The sequence below is a fragment of the Bidens hawaiensis genome, unplaced genomic scaffold (genome assembly GCF_021521415.1).
Source record: "Bidens hawaiensis isolate Kalapana, Puna unplaced genomic scaffold, B.hawaiensis_p1.1 tig00007678_1, whole genome shotgun sequence".
NCBI classification, from domain to species: Eukaryota; Viridiplantae; Streptophyta; class Magnoliopsida; order Asterales; family Asteraceae; genus Bidens; species Bidens hawaiensis.
In genome coordinates, this window is record NW_027491534.1 from 3,944 (window position 1) to 23,839 (window position 19,896).

The 19,896-nt window shown below is 35.1% G+C and overlaps 2 protein-coding genes and 2 pseudogenes across 2 annotated transcripts; 3 read left to right on the forward strand and 1 right to left on the reverse strand.

The window, feature by feature from the left end:
* The first annotated feature begins 359 nt into the window (after positions 1-359).
* LOC143635750 (uncharacterized) lies at positions 360-2,036 on the forward strand (annotated as a pseudogene).
* Positions 2,037-6,692: 4,656 nt separating this feature from the next.
* LOC143635730 (PHD finger protein ALFIN-LIKE 2-like) lies at positions 6,693-8,870 on the forward strand. The gene is made up of 5 exons (XM_077103487.1): positions 6,693-6,799; positions 6,879-6,911; positions 7,057-7,279; positions 8,237-8,348; positions 8,423-8,870. Exons 1-5 carry the CDS (start codon positions 6,724-6,726, stop codon positions 8,678-8,680), a joined length of 702 nt encoding a protein of 233 aa, XP_076959602.1. The 5' UTR covers positions 6,693-6,723; the 3' UTR covers positions 8,681-8,870.
* A 1,002-nt stretch (positions 8,871-9,872) lies between these two features.
* LOC143635731 (calcium-dependent protein kinase 13-like) lies at positions 9,873-13,520 on the reverse strand. Its single transcript, XM_077103488.1, has 7 exons — positions 12,864-13,520; positions 12,243-12,386; positions 11,962-12,114; positions 11,737-11,852; positions 11,496-11,663; positions 10,249-10,479; positions 9,873-10,167 (listed from the first exon to the last, which is right to left on the reverse strand). Exons 1-7 carry the CDS (start codon positions 13,474-13,476, stop codon positions 10,015-10,017), a joined length of 1,578 nt encoding a protein of 525 aa, XP_076959603.1. The 5' UTR covers positions 13,477-13,520; the 3' UTR covers positions 9,873-10,014.
* A 4,035-nt stretch (positions 13,521-17,555) lies between these two features.
* On the forward strand, positions 17,556-17,647 carry LOC143635781 (U6 spliceosomal RNA; annotated as a pseudogene).
* The last annotated feature ends 2,249 nt before the right edge of the window (positions 17,648-19,896 follow it).

The window sequence follows — 19,896 nt, forward strand, 5'->3', positions numbered from 1 at the left end:
GGTAGCGTGTTGGGCCGGCTAAACCCCTTGGAAACCTACCTTCGGCTATAAATACCACAAATGGTATGATCATCTCATCTTATCATATCTTATTATATTATCATCATATATACCTGATATCTGCTCTAGCAATCTCTTAATATACTTTTATATTTAAAGAGCAATCTAGTCTGATTCTCACGCCGGAGGGTGGTCACAAGGAGGAACCCCCCCCTTCTCAGTGACGAGCTCACGGTGTCTGTTTTGCAGGTTATCAGAAGAACCATCTTCCAAGGGTCTAACCCCTCGTGGGAAACAGCTCTCCAACCCCTAGGTTACCAGTAACCTGCCCGGGGTCCGGTCAGTGTTTCTTCAGGCAGGTTTTGAGTGATCCTCAAAAGAAAGCTATTTATGATCAATATGGTGAAGAGGGTTTGAAGGGGCAGGTGCCGCCGTCATCCGGGATGCCGCATGATGGTGGTTCTGGGTCATTTAGGTTTAATCCAAGGAATGCAGATGATATCTTCTCATGAGTTTTTTGGGTTCTCTAGTCCGTTTGGCGGGTCCCATGGGGGACAGTTTCCGAGGAGCATGTTCGGTGAGGATATATTTTCTCAGTTCAGAGGGGCGGCTGGTGGTGGTGGTGAAGGATCGGCAAGTGTGCCGCCGAGAAAAGGGGCGTTGATTGAGCGGACATTGCCTTGTAGCTTGGAGGACTTGTTTAAGGGGACTACCAAAAAGATGAAAATTTCAAGGGATGTTTTTGATGGTACCGGGTAAGATTTTGAAGTTACTTATTATTGTTATTTTGTGTTTTATGGCACTGTATGTATCTGTATCAACACATTTTCACTCATCAAATTTGGTTACCAAACAACGAAAAGCACCCTACTTTCCAAACTAAGGTGATTTTGACTGCTAAAGCTTCTAAACATTGATGTGGCTGCATGGTTTTCGTAGTAATTTCTACACTTTGAATGGTTTTTACGACGGCGATTTAAAAGTTGAATGCGATGGTTGGATGGTTTATGGTAACGATTTTTAAAGCACGTGACCAAATTCAAATAAATTGTTCTTTATGCAAAATACTATTTTTAACGCAAAATTGCAAACATATTTGTATTTTATTTAAACAATGTAGGTTTTGCACGCTTAGTAGCCACATGCATTAGATTGCATCATATTAGAAAATCAACTATGATGCGTAAAATGGACAAAATGTGAATAATCCAAAATGGGATGTGGCCTAAAGTATGTCTACAACTCGTATACGTTTCAACCCTTTTCTTATTATCTAAAGTTTTGAACTTTACCCATTTGAGTATTTGATCCACATGCAATAATATGAACTTTTGGGTGTGAATGTAGGAGGACAACCACAGTGGAAGAAATACTTGCAATCGAGATCAAACCAGGGTGGAAAAAGGGCACCAAAATAACGTTCCCAGAAAAAGGAAACGAGCAACGAGGTGCCATTCCTTCTGATCTTGTCTTCATAATTGATGAGAAACCGCATCCTGTTTTCAAAAGAGATGGCAACGATCTTGTTGTGACTCAAAAGATAACATTAGTGGAAGCTTTGACCGGCTACACTGCACAAATCTCAACCCTTGATGGACGAAGTTTAATCGTTCCTGTTAATAATGTTATCGGTCCAACATACGAGGAAATAGTTAAAGGCGAAGGTATGCCTATTCCCAAAGAACCAACAAAAAGAGAGAATTTAAGAATCAAGTTTGATATCAAGTTCCCTACAAGATTGACATCTGAGCAGAAAAAGGGTATCAAGCTGCTGTTGACATCATCCTGAGGTAACAGTTTTCTTGTTTAGTCGTTGCAATCGTCAAGTTTGTTGGCTAGATTCTGATTTAGTGTGTGATTTATGTGGAATCTGGTTAACTTTTTATATGAATTACAATTCAAGTTGTGAATGCTAGCGGGACTAGTTTAAAGATGGTTATTCTTTTAGGTAAGTTATAAAATTTTACTTAGTTGGATATGAAATTCAAACCAAATTGGCTCTGTTTTAAGATAATTGCTATTACATAATTTCCATAAATTTGCGGTTTACTTTGATAACAAAATGTATTGAAACCAGAGACACCCCAGGCTTTGCTCAAAACTTTCTTGTTTTCTTGAAGGATGTTTGCTTATTTACTGTGGGAGCAAACCACATTCGTCAAAATGATTAAATTTTCGAAGAAGTCAACATATCGCAAAACGATTGCCATTTGTTTTGTTTTCAACTAGTCACCAGACTTGTCACTAACACTGTAAACATATCATCATCGTTTTTTTTAAATGAAAGAAACTAGCAATATCCTTTTGAATAATTAAAGATATATATTTTTGTCAGTAACTGCAACTTTTAGTAACCTAGGGAGTTTCTCGTTGTATAGCATAGGGGTGTTCATCGAATCGAATAACGAATTTTCAAGTTAAATTGAATCGAATAATCCGAATAATTGTTTTTTTTGCCGGTATTCGTATTCGATCGTATTTGATTAAAAGTTGAACTATTCGATTCGTATTCGTATTTGTATTACATGCCCAATTCGAAATTCTATTCGAATTCGTATTTGAAATTCGAATTCGAATCGAGTTCGAATAAATTCGATTTTAATTCGAATAAATACAATCTAACTCAAGTTTACCTATGCCAAAATTTGAAAACCATAATCATAATTGCAAAAGAAACATATATAAATTTAAAGTAGCTACAATACCACATGATAATAAATTCAAAACTAAACTACAAATAATATAAATTCAAAATATTCAAAACGAGAAGTAAATAACATCCATATTAGTATAGGCCAGGAAACAATAATATGACATATTGGGTTTAATAATTTGTAATGGACATTTATTATTTATGCATTTGACACAAATAAAACAAATATTATATATATATACATATATGTATATATAATTTGAATTTCGAATCGAATCGAATAATAAATCATAAATTCGTATTCGATTAATATACTCGAATACGAATCGAATCGAATTCGAATTTTTTTAAACCGAATTCGAATCTTAATAATCGAATTCGAATCGAATTTCGAATGTTTCGAATGCGAATCGAAATCTGAACACCCCTAGTATAGCGTGCATTAAGTCGATTATTTCTAAGAAATTTCCTTTTTAAGAGATGTGTTGCTGATACGGTCCCATATCTTGGTCAAATCAGTTATCAAAGAGGGGATGATGGGTGATAATGGGTTAGTGAGTAGCTGGAATTTAGGGCCGGTTATTATTCTGTTAATAAAGGGTAACTGAAGTTTAGGGTAAGTTATTATTCTATTAGTGCTTATTTATATCTTTTGTTAAGTATTAGGTTTTCTTTAACCATGTATCAGAGACTTCCCATTTCGAATTGGGTAATTGAAGGCCTCCCATTTTGGATCGGGTCATTATGTAACAGTAATTGAATCATTTATTCATTTATTTACGTCCAGATTGAAGACTCTTATCAGTTTCTCTCATCATGACCACACAATGATAATGTAAATTTTAAACAAGGTCTACAAGCATCAATTTTCGCATTTAGTCGTATTTGACTCAAGTTTTCGCCTTTAGTATTATTCGACTCGGACTCTTTAGGATATCATATTGTGTACGATAAACAATGTCAATAAATTTATTTTGATTTAGTAAATACTTGCATTTTGAAGGGATTTTTTTAAATATTTTTATAACCATGAATGCTACTAATATCGCTAAAATACATAGGATTTCTCCGTTTTATTCTATCTATTAAATCATTCTTTTACAAAATCATATAATCTACCAGTAAGTAATAACAAAATGCTTTGTCAACTTTTACATTTTACTTTAAGTTCAGGAGGTATACTCTAATTTCATTTAACTCCATCTAAGTGTTACATCATCTACTTTTCACTCTTTAACTCTATATCACCTAAAGAAAATGGTTTAATCAATTTTAACTCCAACTCACCCTTTTCTTTTACTTTAAATTTTACATTTAACATTTAATTTAAATACAAGAATAGATAATAATATTAATCTTTCATTATTTTTTTTTAAGATTGATATACAATAAATAAAGGAAGAAAAAAAAAAAGAATATGAACAAACATAAAAATAAAACCAAGTATTCTTAAGAATGGTGGTCGGATAAAAAAAGACGCATAAATATATTGTCCGTATACACGGGATCCACTTCTTTAACATAGTCATCAACTAGTATTATATGAGCGCGTAGCTTATGCCGGATTGCCGGTTGGGTGCGGCTTTTCGAGTTCGTGACGACGCTTGTGGTTGTTGTAGACAAGCTTGGGCTATGACTACAACCATTGGGGAAAAAAAAGAAAAAAAAGCCTCGCCCGCAGCGTCAAAGTCGGATGATGATGAAGATGTCGATGAGGAAGATGACATTGTTTAAAAAATATAAAGGATGTTGATGATGATGGAGTTGTTTTGGGGTAACTAATAAAATGGTGAGTGAGATATAGTAGTGATTTTTGGAATTTCAATCAATTTAGCCGTTTAACAACAAACTATGCTATTTTTTATTCTTTAATGGCTAACTCTACAATTTTAACCCGTGAAAGGCTGGATGCATGAGCATTTTAACACAATTAACACATGGAGGGGAGCGGTTTTTAAAGCCTTTCAAAAGTCTACGTATGCTTTAACGGATGCTATGTTAGAGTATACCAAGAGGCCTAACTAATTATCATATATATCAAACCAATCTGGAATGACATGTCGATCCTGAGTTCCTTTCATTCTTCTTGGAAAGTCATGATCACGTGGTTGACAACTGACAAGGTCCATTAACAAAACATTATCTTTGTAAGTCACAACTCACAAAGTCCATTAAAAAAGTATTATATTTTTAAGTCATCTCTTAATCAAGGTAATAATCCAACATTTTATCATATCAGCAAAATCGCTAGGAGAGTAGGAGGATTATCTCATCAACTAAACAAATTTAGCCCCGAAGATGGTAAGTTTCATTTTAACTATCTTTCCATAGCCCCTACTCCCTAGCACTCAATAATTGAACCATGTAACTATACAAGATTCAAGTTATAGTATTTTAAAGTGGTCACGATGGTCTCGTGTCTAAAATTGTCAATAGCTGGTGGCCAGGTAAATATAAATAAATAAAGTAGAAGCAGTGGTTTGTTTTAAACTTTTCTTTACAGGATATGTGACATGGGCCACCGATTATGAGTATACCATACTTAAAAATTTCACACATAATAACAAAGTTATTGGTAGGAATTAGAAATAGCGGATGGAATGTTTTGTAGATAGATTGCAAACAGCCCATACTCTATCCCAGGAGATAGAGAAGTTGTTTCAAGTGAGAACGACAGCACTGTAAAATGCTTTCAACAAAAAGGAAAGTACAAAAATATATAGTTCTCTTGTGCTGGTGATGGTTATAATCCATCAATATCATAATTAGAAAGCTACCAGTGGATGCCATGATATTGTAAAATAAGTACTATAATGAACATCATGAAACAACCAATATAAAATACTACTAGAAGACAATAACAAACAAAGCTCTGTTTGATATGAAATAAGGGGTAAATAGGAGGCTCCACCAACGATTTCTAGAACTGTGAACATAAAAATTGGTATGAAATCACATGAGCCTTTTAACGATTTGAACAATACCGTAAGTTATTTCTATGAGCAATTGACACTTAGGATCAGATTCGAACCCGTTATCAAAAGATTATTGTGTCAAGTTTTTCATCCCTTTAACCAACGGACCTACATGACGGGGAAATAAAGGTTAAACATGTCATGTTCTATGTGCGTGCGGGTTAGGGTCGAAATCTTTGACACAAATAATAATACAGATTGGGTTCAAGTTACACATTTAAACCGATCAACCTGTCATCACGCAACCCAACACCATTAAGAGCATTTGCAGCCCATCCCTCGTAAACATCTTTATAATACACTAAATTTCTTTTTTTTCCTGTTCAACTAAATTATAATTCTTTATACCTTTATCTTTCACAGTTTTTCTCTGCTCCACTCACAAACAATTTCAACAAATAATAAAAAATAAACGGGGGCAAACAATTATCCTCAAATTTACAAAAAAAACACTAATTTTTCTCTTTCATTCACTCACAACTAGGGATGAGCAAATTCGGTACCGGTACCGATACCGAATTCGGTACCGATTTGGTACCAAAGTTTTGAGTTTCGGTATCGGTACGATACCGGTATTTCTCGAATTTTACCTTAAATCCGCACCGTACAAGTACTGAACCAATACCGAACTGAAAATTTTGATACTGGTACCAAAAAGGATCGAAATTTTCAGTACTGGTACGGTACCGATCTGATCCTTACTCACAACCACGCTTAACCCTGTTTTATAATTTACAAAATCCTTCCACCAAAATTTAGAGGTGAGAATGCAATGGGTTTAAAAAAATGATGTATATTTTTAGTTTAAAATATAATACGTATTTAATTAGGAGTGAGATAGAGGGTAAGCGTGAAATAAGAACATAATAATAATAATAATAATAATAATAATATCAAAAATTGAATTGCTGGGGACCATAATACCCCTTTTCTTTTTTTCTTTCTTTCGATTTGCTTTCTCTCTCTCTCTCTCATCTATCAAATCTGTTTTCAAACATTATTATATTATACATACCCGATCGATCTCTGCACAAACCAATTCAAAATTAGTTTATTATCCAGATCTGTTCCGTTGTTTTATTTTTATATATTTGAATGGCTTCCACTGTTGAAGAGATCTTCAAAGATTACAGCGGTCGGCGTTCTGCCATACTCCGTGCTTTGACTTACGGTTGCTTATTCTATCAATCTTTAACCTAATTCACTCTCCCTTTAAACCTACTTTTTTAATTTAATTTTAATTTACGCAGATGTTGATGAGTTCTATGGAATCTGCGATCCAGGTATTACTTTAATTCATTCATTCATGCAGATCTTACTTAGTTAGGGCTGCAGTAAAATTCACAAACAATACATACTTATATTTGCATACAGAATTACTTGGTGAAATTAATTAGGTTTTATTTTATGAATTGGTTTATTTGACAGAAAAAGAAAACTTGTGTCTTTATGGGCATCCAAATGAAAGGTGGGAAGTGAGTCTTCCTGCAGAAGAGGTTCCTCCCGAGCTCCCCGAGCCCGCTCTTGGAATTAACTTTGCGCGAGATGGCATGAACCGCAAAGACTGGCTCTCCCTTGTTGCGGTGCATAGTGACTGTTGGTTGCTTTCTGTTGCTTTCTATCTTGGAGCCCGGCTAAACTCTTATGAAAGGTAGTTTGTTGCATAATTTTGCTTGATGTGTTATATATATAATGCTTTATAGTGGACCTTTGTTGTTGCTGTTATTAGGAGATATCTTAATCTTACATTATGCTATATTGTAACAATCTTAGTTTCTTTGGTGAATTCTCAGTTTACATAATTCTCTTATTATTTTTGTTTTGAGTAGCTTTTGGATGACTATAACTGCTTTGTGGAATTCATGTGTTTTAAGTTGCAACGAGTAAATGTTAGGTTCATCTATGTATGCATGTATATGTTGCGGTAATAATGATGAACTTGGGCGAGGTTGCTTCATGTGTCTTGAAGTGATACTTTATAATCTTGCTCTCTTTCTGCTTGTTATTTGTGGATACAGCTTTTTAAAGAAAACAGAGTAATAGAGTATGCATGTATAAACAGCAGTCAAAACTCGGAAGTTTGTTACATGAGTTGTTTTGAATTACCATATTTTATGTCAATCTACTTATCAGTTATCATAGCTCATAGGATTGCATGAAACAAGATCATGGGGAAACTTTTAAGGCTGTGTTACAATTGAAGTTGTTATTTCTTTAGGGCATTCAAAGACTAGACACAGTATATTGGTTTTGTGTTTTGTTTGTGAATCGTCCTGAGCTTAGTATCAAACACGAGTGGGCTTTCATTCCTTTCAGAAGTCATAACTATGTTCATTCCAATTTAATCACCATAATGGTCTACTGCTACTTGCTTGGTGAACAAGTGACAATGAATCATGTATCCTTATTTCTAACTTTAAACTCTGAGGTAGTACATTAAACATGATAAAAATGAGATAACTGAAGCAACCTACTCAAAAACATTTTGCTGCATAAATACAGTTAAACGTGTAGTTTTACTCGTATGCATTTGGATTCCTGGGATATATGTGAATGTTGAACCTGATAAGCTCTTTGATTATTTTTATTTTTTCGGTTTTTGTAACAGGAAACGTCTGTTTAGCATGATAAACGAAATGGCAACTGTGTTTGAAGTTGTATCAGAAAGAAAACCTGTAAAAGAAAAGGCTAGTGCAGCAGAAAGTGGAAGCAAAACAAAAGTAACAACATGATCAATCGTTTGACTTTAATCTGAAGATTGTATATCTTAATCACATAATGTATTATAATGCAGAGATCAAGTGATGGACAGATAAAAAGCATGGAAAAGGCATCAGCAGCAGCAGTTGCAGATGAAGATGAAGAAGATGAACATGGTGACACACAATGCGGAAGCTGCGGTGGAAACTACAATGCTGATGAGTTCTGGATTGGATGTGACATATGTGAAAGATGGTACCATGGCAAATGTGTAAAAATCACACCTGCCAAGGCTGAAAGCATAAAACAGTATAAGTGCCCGTCTTGCACCCTCAAGCGACCTAGGCCATAATAATTAACGTGCTTATTTTAAAAATGTATTATTTTTATTGGCGACCGTTGATAACAGATGCCCAAAGGGGTTTTTTAATCTTTATGTTACTTGAATACATACATACACATGTAAGGTCGGGTGCCTGTGGTTGAGATGCGTTATTTGTCAAACTGGTTGGTACAAGCTCAACTGGCTAAACTCAAAACACATATTTGCCTGCAATTCAGTTTACATTGTTTTATAAATAGTGATGATAATAAATAATTAGTAATATTAGTTTTGATGTTATTTTGTGTTTATTGAGCTGGGGACCTCTTTTTAGTCTTTTAACATATCAAGGCAATAATATATTATGCTTTGGAAACTTGAAAGTTTAAAATAATAAATTATTTTGTGGTGAAGTAAATTAATAAAAATATTTTAATGATTTGAAATTCGGACATTAGAATAAGTATCTTATGTTCTGAAAACTTCAAATAACGACAAAGCAAACGGTTAGAATGAGTTTGAAATGGTAGACTACAAGTTCCAAAGAGAAACAAAAACAAAGGTTATACGGATGTTGTAAAAATTCCAATTAGGTGCCTATTAATTCTTGTTAATCCCGCTTAATTACTAACCCAACGCCACCTCCCGACTAACAATTACTACAAAACTACTTGCACTTGTATCTGATTATCTAAACTTGATTTTTACAAAATTCTAGTGAATATATGAGATTACAGTTAAATAAAAGCACAATGTTGCATCTAGATTAGGTGCATAAAAGTACAAGGCCATGACACAAAACTACTTGTAAACACGTTTTGATCCGTCATTTGCTATGATAATGAAGCTGACCGAGTATTCCATAAAAGAACCACACATTAAGCCGATTTCCACTTCACTCGGGAGAAGCTTCAAGACAGGACATGACTATCACTACTCATGTCAGAACCGTAAACCAAATAGCCAATTTATTCACTAAAGCCTAACCTCAAAGTCGGATTTGTCACGCTGTAAACCGTAAGGCATAAGCCACCCAAACTATGGGTAGCTTAATAGACCTAAGAGTTTAGCTTAAATAAGTTCCATTCTCTATAAATACATGCCAGCTTAAAAAATTTCATGGACTAAACAAGCAAACTAACACCTACCATACAACACAATACAATAACTTGGTTGAGTCTATAACACTACAAGACAATCTATATCTTTTAACAAGAATATATTGAATCACCAACAATTTTAAAAGATTCCCCAAACAAGCCCAGAATCTTACATGCAACAACATGGGGCTGTCATCCAAATCTAAACAAGCCAAACACAAGGACCTATAACATAATTACAAAACAAATCCAAACAATAATTACTCACTCATTATTCCCCAGATTCAGAGAACCATCTTTCATCAGCTTTACACTCAAGCTGTTGAACCGTCCTCTTGAATAATGTCTAGACGCCTTTCTCCAATCGGTTCCTGTTTTCATCATAGCAACAAACTCCTCAAAGCTTATTTTACCATCCTGCATCATCCAACACATGAAATACGTTCATGAGACTCGTGTAATGGATCTAAACATGGCTAATGACAAAAATGCCCTTACCTTATCTGTGTCGACTTCTTGGAAGATATCATTTGCAATATTGGAAACATCCTCATCTCCATCTTCCATTAATGAATCCTGAAGCTCTTGTGGCTCTATGTACCCGTTACCGTTTTTGTCAAAGTATGAGAAAGCCTTGTGTAAATGCTCATCATTTGCCATTTTTCTAAGGTGGAGTGAAACCGCAACAAATTCCCCATAATCAAGAGTACCTTTCCCATTAGTATCAACCTGCAACCAAACAATGATTGAATACCATGAGTAAAAGCCTCGTTCGTTTGACTTTAACTGTACAAATGATCGAAGTATCTAACACAAAACAATAAAAAGAAACGAGTTTTCTTGTTTGTGTTCATTCGTTAAGAAAATGGAAATGTTCGTGTCCGTTAACAATATAAATTAATGATTCATGAATGTAAACTAACAAATACAACTGAACATAGATAAACGAATGTAAATGAGCTAAAACCAGTTAAAAGTAATGTGAAAAACTATGCATTGGGCACAAATATTATTATAACTAAACTAATGAATCTACACAAAAGTAAACTAACGAACATAAGAGAACGTAAACGAACGAACATGTGTTCATGTTCGTTCGTTTAACTAAATGAACAAAATCTTTTGTTCATGTTCATTCGTTTATTAAGTAAATGAACATAAATGAACGGTTAACGAAACATTCGATTCAGGCCTAACCACATGGCATTAGGAAGATATATGATGTCCCACTTTAGAAAACTATACTTCACAAAAATATAACCATAATACAAAAATTTGGACAACTTTGACCCTTTTGGCCAATTTCAAACTCAGCTAAGTGTCCAAGTTTAGGCACTTAGAATGATTGCAGGATTAATTAAACAAAAAAAAAACCATTTGCATACGCTGTGTTCTCAAGTCTCATTTATTGAGAAAAAGAAATGATTTGGGAGGATGTCAGTAAATCATGTTCCACAGTTTTTTTAAGGAAACAAATACAGAGAAAAGGAGATCTAAATCCTTCCAAATTGGAGAGATTTGAAAGGAAATGATTTTTAACACACAAAATCCTCACTTTTCTTTCAATTTCTTTCGAACTCGAAAACAAGGTAGTTAAGTAAACCATTCCCTTTCTCTCTGATTCTTTTCTTTTCTTAATACTCTTTCCTTTCTTTTCTTTCATTTATAAAACTCGGGAACACATCGTTATTGTTTTAGTGTGCAAGAAAAGTGAATTTAAAAGCATGCAGCTTAATTAGACTCACAGCTTCAATAAGCAGCTGCACTTCAGACTCTGCAAGCGGTGTATTCAACTTTTGTAGTCCACTTTTCAGTTCTTCGGTAGTAATAATACCATCATCATCCATATCAATCTTTTTGAACATTTCCTTAATGTCTTCAACTTCATCATTAGACAAGAAATCAGCAATAACCTAAAACATCACAAGTACACGTTAATAAAGCTATGAATCCGGCACGCAAGGAGAAAAGAGTCATTTAACCAACCCTTAGAGCCTTTCTCTTAAACCGATTCATCAACGAGAACTGCTTTAATCTTGACTTCACAGCATCACCAAGTGGTACATTTGGCGCCTTTTTAGCATTTTGGAGCCAAGGATGCTCTGCACATACCAAAACCATACATCAAACAGCATTACAGGATAAACGAAGTCTTGAAATTAAACATTCAAGTTTCTTCATTATTTTAATAAGTTTGAACAACAAGCATACCGAGTACTTGTGCAGCTGTGAGTCGAAGCTTTGGATCTGGCTCTAACATCTGGCGCACAAGGCTCTTGGCACCTTCAGAAACACTGGGCCATGGTTCACGTTTGAAATCTATTTGACCACGCAGAATAGCCTGTGCAACACCTTGTTCAGATTCTGCATTTCAAAACTCACTTTAGATTATTAACAAAGCTTAATCAACTTATACCATGAAACAAAAGCAGCAAAAGGAATACGCGAAGATAAATATATCAATCATCTAGAAAATAGAATGTAAAGATTACCTGCCCAAAATGGAGGAACGCCACATAATAGAATGTAAAGAACAACTCCTGCACTCCATATATCAATCTCGGGTCCATAACTACGTTTAAGCACCTCAGGGGCCATGTAATACGGGCTTCCAACAATTTCAGAGAACTTCTCGCCTACACAAACGAATCGTTAAAAAGATTTACGCAAGTCATAATTGATCAACATTGTACAAAAATGGTAATTTTATACATTCCACTAATGTCTATTGTATAGTCATTTAATAAAGTCCATTATGTTCACATTTAACTCATTAACTTATTCCCATTATACTACTTGCATTTAATAGTTTTAGTTTCCTTGCGCGGGAGGTTGTGGGACTAACTAGTCGTGTCCAACAGAGCAGGTAGTAATGTTATGACCACAAGATATATGAATGTACTTTTTAAAATACTTAGTTTTCCTATCCAAAAAGGGCTGGCAGCGCAGTTCGTTGCCCGTTTTCCTTCTATTTCGATGTACACACTACTCTTTTTTAATCAATTTGTCTTAATACGTTTCCATTATTCAATTATCAAGTGATGACTTTCAAATGCACATCCAAACACACACTTATCTTAAACCCTTAGCTTCATATGTTAATCATAATGTACCTGGCTTAAAGAAGATAGACAGTCCAAAATCAATGGCCTTAAGCGGCGAATTCTCCTTCTTATTCGCAAACAAAAAATTCTCCGGTTTCAAATCCCTATGAATCACTCCATGCTTATGACAAAGCTGCACAACCTCCACCATAGTCCTGGCCACATTCGCAGCGGCGCGCTCGGTATAATGCCCCCTCGCCACAATCCGATCAAAAAGCTCCCCACCCTCACACAACTCCATAACCAAATGCACGGCATTCTCGTCCTCACACGCCTCCCGCAGCGTCACGATACTTGAATTCTTGGGCAAGTGCTTCATGATCGCCACTTCTCTCCTCACGTCTTCGATGTCCACGGCCGTCCGCAGCTTCCGCTTGGAGATGGACTTGCAGGCGAGCAATTCCCTTGTGGTCCGATCTATGCATAAGTAGGTAACCCCAAATTCACCTCGACCCAGCTCCCGGTCCACCATGTACTTGTCTTCTATAGATATTTTGGAGGATAGTTGATTGAGAACTGTGATCTGGGTCTGGGCTGCTTTCTTGATGGTGGGGTGATCGTGGTTGGATGATTTGACGTCTTCACGGGCGACGGCGGCCGGAGATCTGCAACAGTTACCCATGGTAAAGGGAAGTGAGAACTAAAAACTAACTAGGGTTCCATGATAATAATGGGCTGGGTTGGGTTGGGAGTGGGTAAAGTGAAAGAGAATGTGTTTGTTTGTTGGTGTACGAGAAAGAAAGAAAGAAAGAAAGAGTGTTTTGGTCTGCGTTTGCTGTCGGCTAAACCTGGAAGTGGGGTCAGAACGGCACGGAGAATTTGAACATAATTTCAGGGACGACCAATATTATTTTTATTTTTATTTATTTTATATATTAATTAAGAGGCTGTTTGGGAGATTCTTTTCTTAAAATGGTAGGTTTAATATTAAAAAAAATGGTTTTTAGGTGTCTGACAATGAAGTAATTGGTATTTAGGAGTTCAACCATCTTAGATGACTTGATTGAATTCCTCTCTCCTAGTGGCAATCCACGTAAACAACAACGTGTATGTAGATGGTGACTGGATCAACCATCGGAGATGACTATATCCAACTTTATTCCTTTTGTCACATGTCAGCACAATATGAGACCAGCCATTTGAGATGGCTGGTTTGAACTTACATTCCAATCATAGCAAGTCACAGACTCACGGGTGTACTATTTTTTAAGATGACAACATGATTTGCATGGACTGTTACACAACCCGGGTGGTGTTTCCCCATCGTGCGAGAAAATTTTGATGATTAAGGAGAAATTGGCATGGAATGATTTGTTCTATCTCTTGCTTAGTGTCGACTACGAATGGAACACTGGTCAAGGGAAAATCGAGTTTTAGTTTAGTAAACACGGCCACACGCAGTACAGTTGCCGAATTCCTCTTGCGGGGAAGCACTTTCCCTTGTTCAAGAACCACAATAGATGTGGTCTGGATTAGGTTGGATAATTTAGTCTATATTAATTATTTGCATGCATTTAGACATATGGTTTGTTTAAGTACCATAATTAGTTTTTAGTGAATTGGTTAAATTAATTAATGTTATATGATTATATGATGGGTTATTATTATTTTTGAAAATGTGTTGGGGATGTTTGAAAGAGCATTCTTAAATTAATATTTAGACACTTTATAACAATGGGAATTTTAGTAAAGTAATTGGTGGGTTGATCTCTAAGGTGCTTGCAAATAGATTAAAAGTAGTAATTGGTGGGTTGATCTCGGAACAACAGTCCATGTTTTTAGCCAAAATAAGTAATCTATGATTGGATATGTAAGTTCAAACCAGCTATCTCAAATGGCTGGTCTCATCCTGTGACGCTATGTGACAAAGGGAATAAAGTTGGATCTAGCCATGTCAGATGGCTGATCCAGCCACCATTCACTTACACGTTGTTGCTTACGTGGATTACCACTAGGAGAAAGGAATCCAAACTAGCCATCTCAAATGGCTGGATACCTAAATACCATTTGCTTTATTGCCAGGTACCTAAAAACCATTTTTTTATATTAAACCTACTATTTTATGAAAAAAAATCCTGTTTGGGAACTTATAAGGAGAAGTCATAAGTTACAAATGTGTAACTTATTACATTTCCTCTCACATAATAAGAAAACCCAAACACTATTTTTTAACTTATAACAAGTCATAAGTTATAAGGAGGTAAAAATAAGGAATCCCAAATACCTCCAACTTCTAAAAAGAAAATTTAAATAAACACGGTGAATTCAAATGTGTAAACCGATGGTCCCGCACTAACTACTAATGAATTGTCATATCACTGGAGCCACATAACATGATAGAAATATATGATCAACCGATTCTTGTTCTCCTTCACAAAGGGGGACACCACTTAATACCATCGATGCACTTTCTTTGGTTTAAAACTTCCATTGTGGCGAGTCTACCCATCTCCGTTTTCCCACCAAATATATTAACCTCTAGCGTGACTCACTTATTCAAATTCATAATAAACGGTTGTTGGGCATGCATACTATTGGCACCTAACTCACGGTAGGACCGTGTATAAAATAGATCATCACTTTCACAACCTCACTTTTATTTATTGGGCCGGTCCTCCAAGACCCGACCCAGGAGCAGCTCCAAACAGTCCCATAATTCCTAAACTTTGGCCGGGCTAGAAGGTTCTACTAACCAAGATTTTGTCTCCTCTCACTAAAGAGACTACGTTTTGAACCGCCACCATCGTTTGGCAATGAGGCAAAAGGTAAAATTTATTCTCATATCATTTCTTCTAGACGCTATTCTTACCAAATGGCATTTGATTAAGTGGTGTGAATTCGTGTATATAAAGTATCTCTTCATGTATGATTCAACGTTTTAAGTCACATTCTAGAAAATAGAAATAACAATTTGCGACTTTTCTTCTACAGTATTGCTAAGGAGTGTCACGTGGCAAGTAACTTCATCTAAAACTTTAATATAACAATTGCAGCAGTGCACTAACGTGGTTTACCGGTCATGTCAAATCTGTTTATATAGCCGTCATGTTGCAGCAGTGCACTAACGTAGGTTCAGTTTGTACCAAGATTAAACCCATAAAATAAATTCGTCAAAATAAAAAGACTTAACATATAAGAAAACTAAAATATCTAAAACAACATTTATTAGGTTGGTAAAGCCGGTCTTGTAAAACTTGAACATTGAAACCCGAGTGTTAGGTCTATTTTGTTTTCCGAAACGTTGTGATCATGATACATAGTTGCAGCAAATATAAACATAATTGAAAATTTGTAGTAGCTGTAAAAATATTTTAAAAAAACAAACAAATAGCATGAATCTAACTCGAACTTAAACAACTCATGAAAATAGACAGTGAAAACCATCAAAGCCAGCTTACCACACAACATAACTCCAACACATTTTGTGGCACCATCACCTGATCTTTATCTATATATACTAGTTGGATGTCCGCACGACATTGAACGCATAGTCAGTGGCGGTACATATATCACCTGATGACAATGCGTACGCAGTCCGAAATTGGACGCGCAACTCGTGCAAAGCCATTTGATGGACCAAAGTTGTAAGTATATCTTGGAAGAATTAAAGTTTGCTTAATACTTGTGAGTAAACACTATATTTTAGATGCATTATGTGTTGTACATAAAGCAGTTTGGTACATCTTAAAATTTAAGATGTCTCTAATTCCTGCTTTATATAACTAGCTTTTGAACCCGTGTATTACACAAGGTTTTGTCAAATGACCAAAATTTAGATACTTAATCATACGTAATTTATGGATTTTATTTTGAATTTAAATATTATCACACAAACTTCAAATGTTACATATATATTTAAAATTTACATTTTCTTAAGATTGAAATAATGTTTTAAGATAACATAAAATTAATTATTGGTACCCAAACATATTAAAGATGTTTTTATGATCAATATAAATGTAAGTTAAATAGTGTTTTACAAATTGTAAGATTATAAATATTGTATTTATTCAACGAAATTTAAAGTACAAAAATAATTAAATATTTATTATGAACATAAGTCACTAAATATTATATGATAATTGTTCGTAGATCATTAATTAACTAATTAAATAATTCACTGTTTGATTTTAAACTTATTATAGATATTCAATAGTTTATATTTTTTTTTTAAATTATGGTCAAACTTTCTATATCCAATGGTAAAATTAGATGTAACGGGCTACTAAAGTTATTGTCATCTAAATTCCATTAAATACCTTTTTTTTCATATGAGTTACAACTAATGGGTCATACCAATTAAGCACTTGACCCATGGATAACATGGATTAAGAAGAGTGGATATTAGAAACTACGAGGGAAATTAAAGTTTAGAATGAATGTGGTTAGGACACATCATCATCATCATTATTTTTATTAGTATAAGTAGTAATAATAATAATAATAAGATAAGATGGTCTGATTTTTATTAATTTAAAAGTTGAGGAAGGAAATGCGTGTAGTAGAAAAAATGAAGGGGACGTGGTAGCTTTAGCAACATCCTGTAAAAAGAAGACGTTCATTACCATGAAATGCATTTATCATCCTGCCAGCTACTATGCAAGTTTATCTGAGATTTTAAATATCATATACATTTCGTTCAAAAAAAAGTATCATATACATTATTATTGTTAGTTTGTTATTAGAAGAGACACACAAAAAATTGGGCGGTAAAATTGGAGCGATATAGAAAAGATTAGCATTGCCTCTACGTAAGGATGACAATCATAAATCAAGAAATGATCTAATTTTTTAGTTATTACTTATTTGATGAAGTACTAAGATGATTAAGATGTAAAACAAAAGAATGATTCAAACCTCACGGTGCAACATTTAGTCGATAAAAAATTGTTATATCAGTATCATCAGCTTATTTCATCAATTTTGTTTTACCAAAAAAGAGAGACCGTGAAAAAAACGCATCCAAATTATAAGCTGTTGTTGATGATTTTTTAAAAAAATGTAACCATCCAGGCAGAGGTGGTCAAAAAAACCGGTCCTCGAACCGGTTTGCCGGTTTAAACCGGAAACCGGTTATTTAAAAAACCGGTTTGACCGGTTTACAAACCGCCGGTTTGTATATCGGTTATAGTTTTTAGAGCCCAAACCGGTTTTCAAACCGGTTATAAAAAAAACCGGTTTTTTTAAATAACCGGTTACTAAAAAACCGGTTAACCGGTTTTTTTATAAACCGGTTTATGACCGTTATAGAAAAACCAGTTAACCGGTTTTTTAGTAACCGGTTAACCGGTTAAAAACCGGTTTATTTCCGTTGTGAAACGGCTATATAGCCGTTTTTTTCAATTTTGACCGTTTTTTTTTATTTACCATTCTACCCCCACAAACATCTATATATAGTTTAGGTTGGGTATTGGTTAGAACACACTCGATTATACAAACGCTCCAAACGCTCTAAACGTTTATTTCATACGCGATTATTTTGTTATCTCACGCTCAATTATACCACATTACCACTCCATACGCTCTTATTTCGTAGTCGATTATCATGGCCTCCCAAAGTGCTGCTTCATCCGTCAACATGGGTGCCTCGAACACGGGAGAAACGGTCGTTCGGGTCATCCCCACGAAACGAAACCAAGATGTTTGGCAACATTTCGACCTATGCGAAATGTCTAACGGTAGCCAAAAAGCTCGATGCAAACATTGTTTGAAGTTTTATGGCAAAGATGCAAACTCCACTTTAAAAGCGCATGTGCAAAGGCCCTTTTGCAAGGCCTTGAAGGACGAATCGGGAAGTAGTTCGCAGCCGGAGATGACGAATCAAGGAACGGTGTTTACGTACGACCTTGAAGCTGTACGTCAACAGTTTTCAAACTTTGTGATTCAAAATACACTTCCTTTCAACCACTTCGACAACCCTCAATTCACGGAGATGATGCAAAAGTATGTTCAACCACGCTACCAACACGTAAGTCGTTCGACCCTTAGAAGAGATTGTCTTAAAGCTTGGAAAAACGTTAAATCCGAACTAATTTCATACTTTTCAAACTTACAAACTGGTGTAAACTTAACAACGGATGTGTGGTCGGTACCTAATGGTTCGCCCGACTCATACATTTGTGTGACGGCTCATTGGGTTGACCCCGAGTCGTGGCAAATGATGAAACGAACCGTTGCGTTTCAATTGTTTGATTACCCGCACACGGGTAGAAATATTTTTAAACTCTTGGATAAAGTCATTCGACAATACAAGATTGAACATAAAATCTTTTCAATTTCGTTTGATAACGCGTCCAACAATACGGCCGCGGTTGGCCATTTAAAATTAAAGTATAAACCTATTTGTGATGGAGCGTTTTTTCATAGCCGATGCATTGCACATATTATCAACTTGGCCGTGCAAGATGGGTTAAACGTGATCGAAACGCAAAGAAACAATTTTAAAAGAATGTTACGAGATGTTTTTAGCAACAATAAAACATTTTCAAGATACAAAAAATTTTGTGTAGAAGCTAATTGTCAATGGTTGGGGCCAAATTGGGATTGTCCAACAAGATGGAACTCGACATGTGATATGTTTGAGAAAGCCATCCAACAAAAAGAATCACTAGTTGCGTTTCATCAAATTTTGTCAAGTAGGGGTAAATGTGCACCGTACGATTCTAGAAACTGGTTATTGATTGAGATCGTAACGGAGGTCCTTCAAATTTTTAAATCTTGCACAACTAGTTTATCCGGGGTTTACTATCCAACAAGCCCCATTGCTTTACCAAAAATTGCTGTCATGTGCACAAAGTTGAGTGAACTTCATTGTAGGGGTGCACCTTATTTTGATATGGGTGTAAAAATGAAAGAAAAATTTAGAAAATATTTTCAACAACTACCCGCTGTTTTGACATGTGCTGCTGCGTTAAACCCTTGCATCAATGTTGGTGGTGTTGAAGCTTTAATAGAAAAAATTTGTGATGAGCTAGAGTTAAACGACGATCAAAACCCCTATTATAACCAAACTTTAAAGAATGCTTTCAACACCACCTTGTCT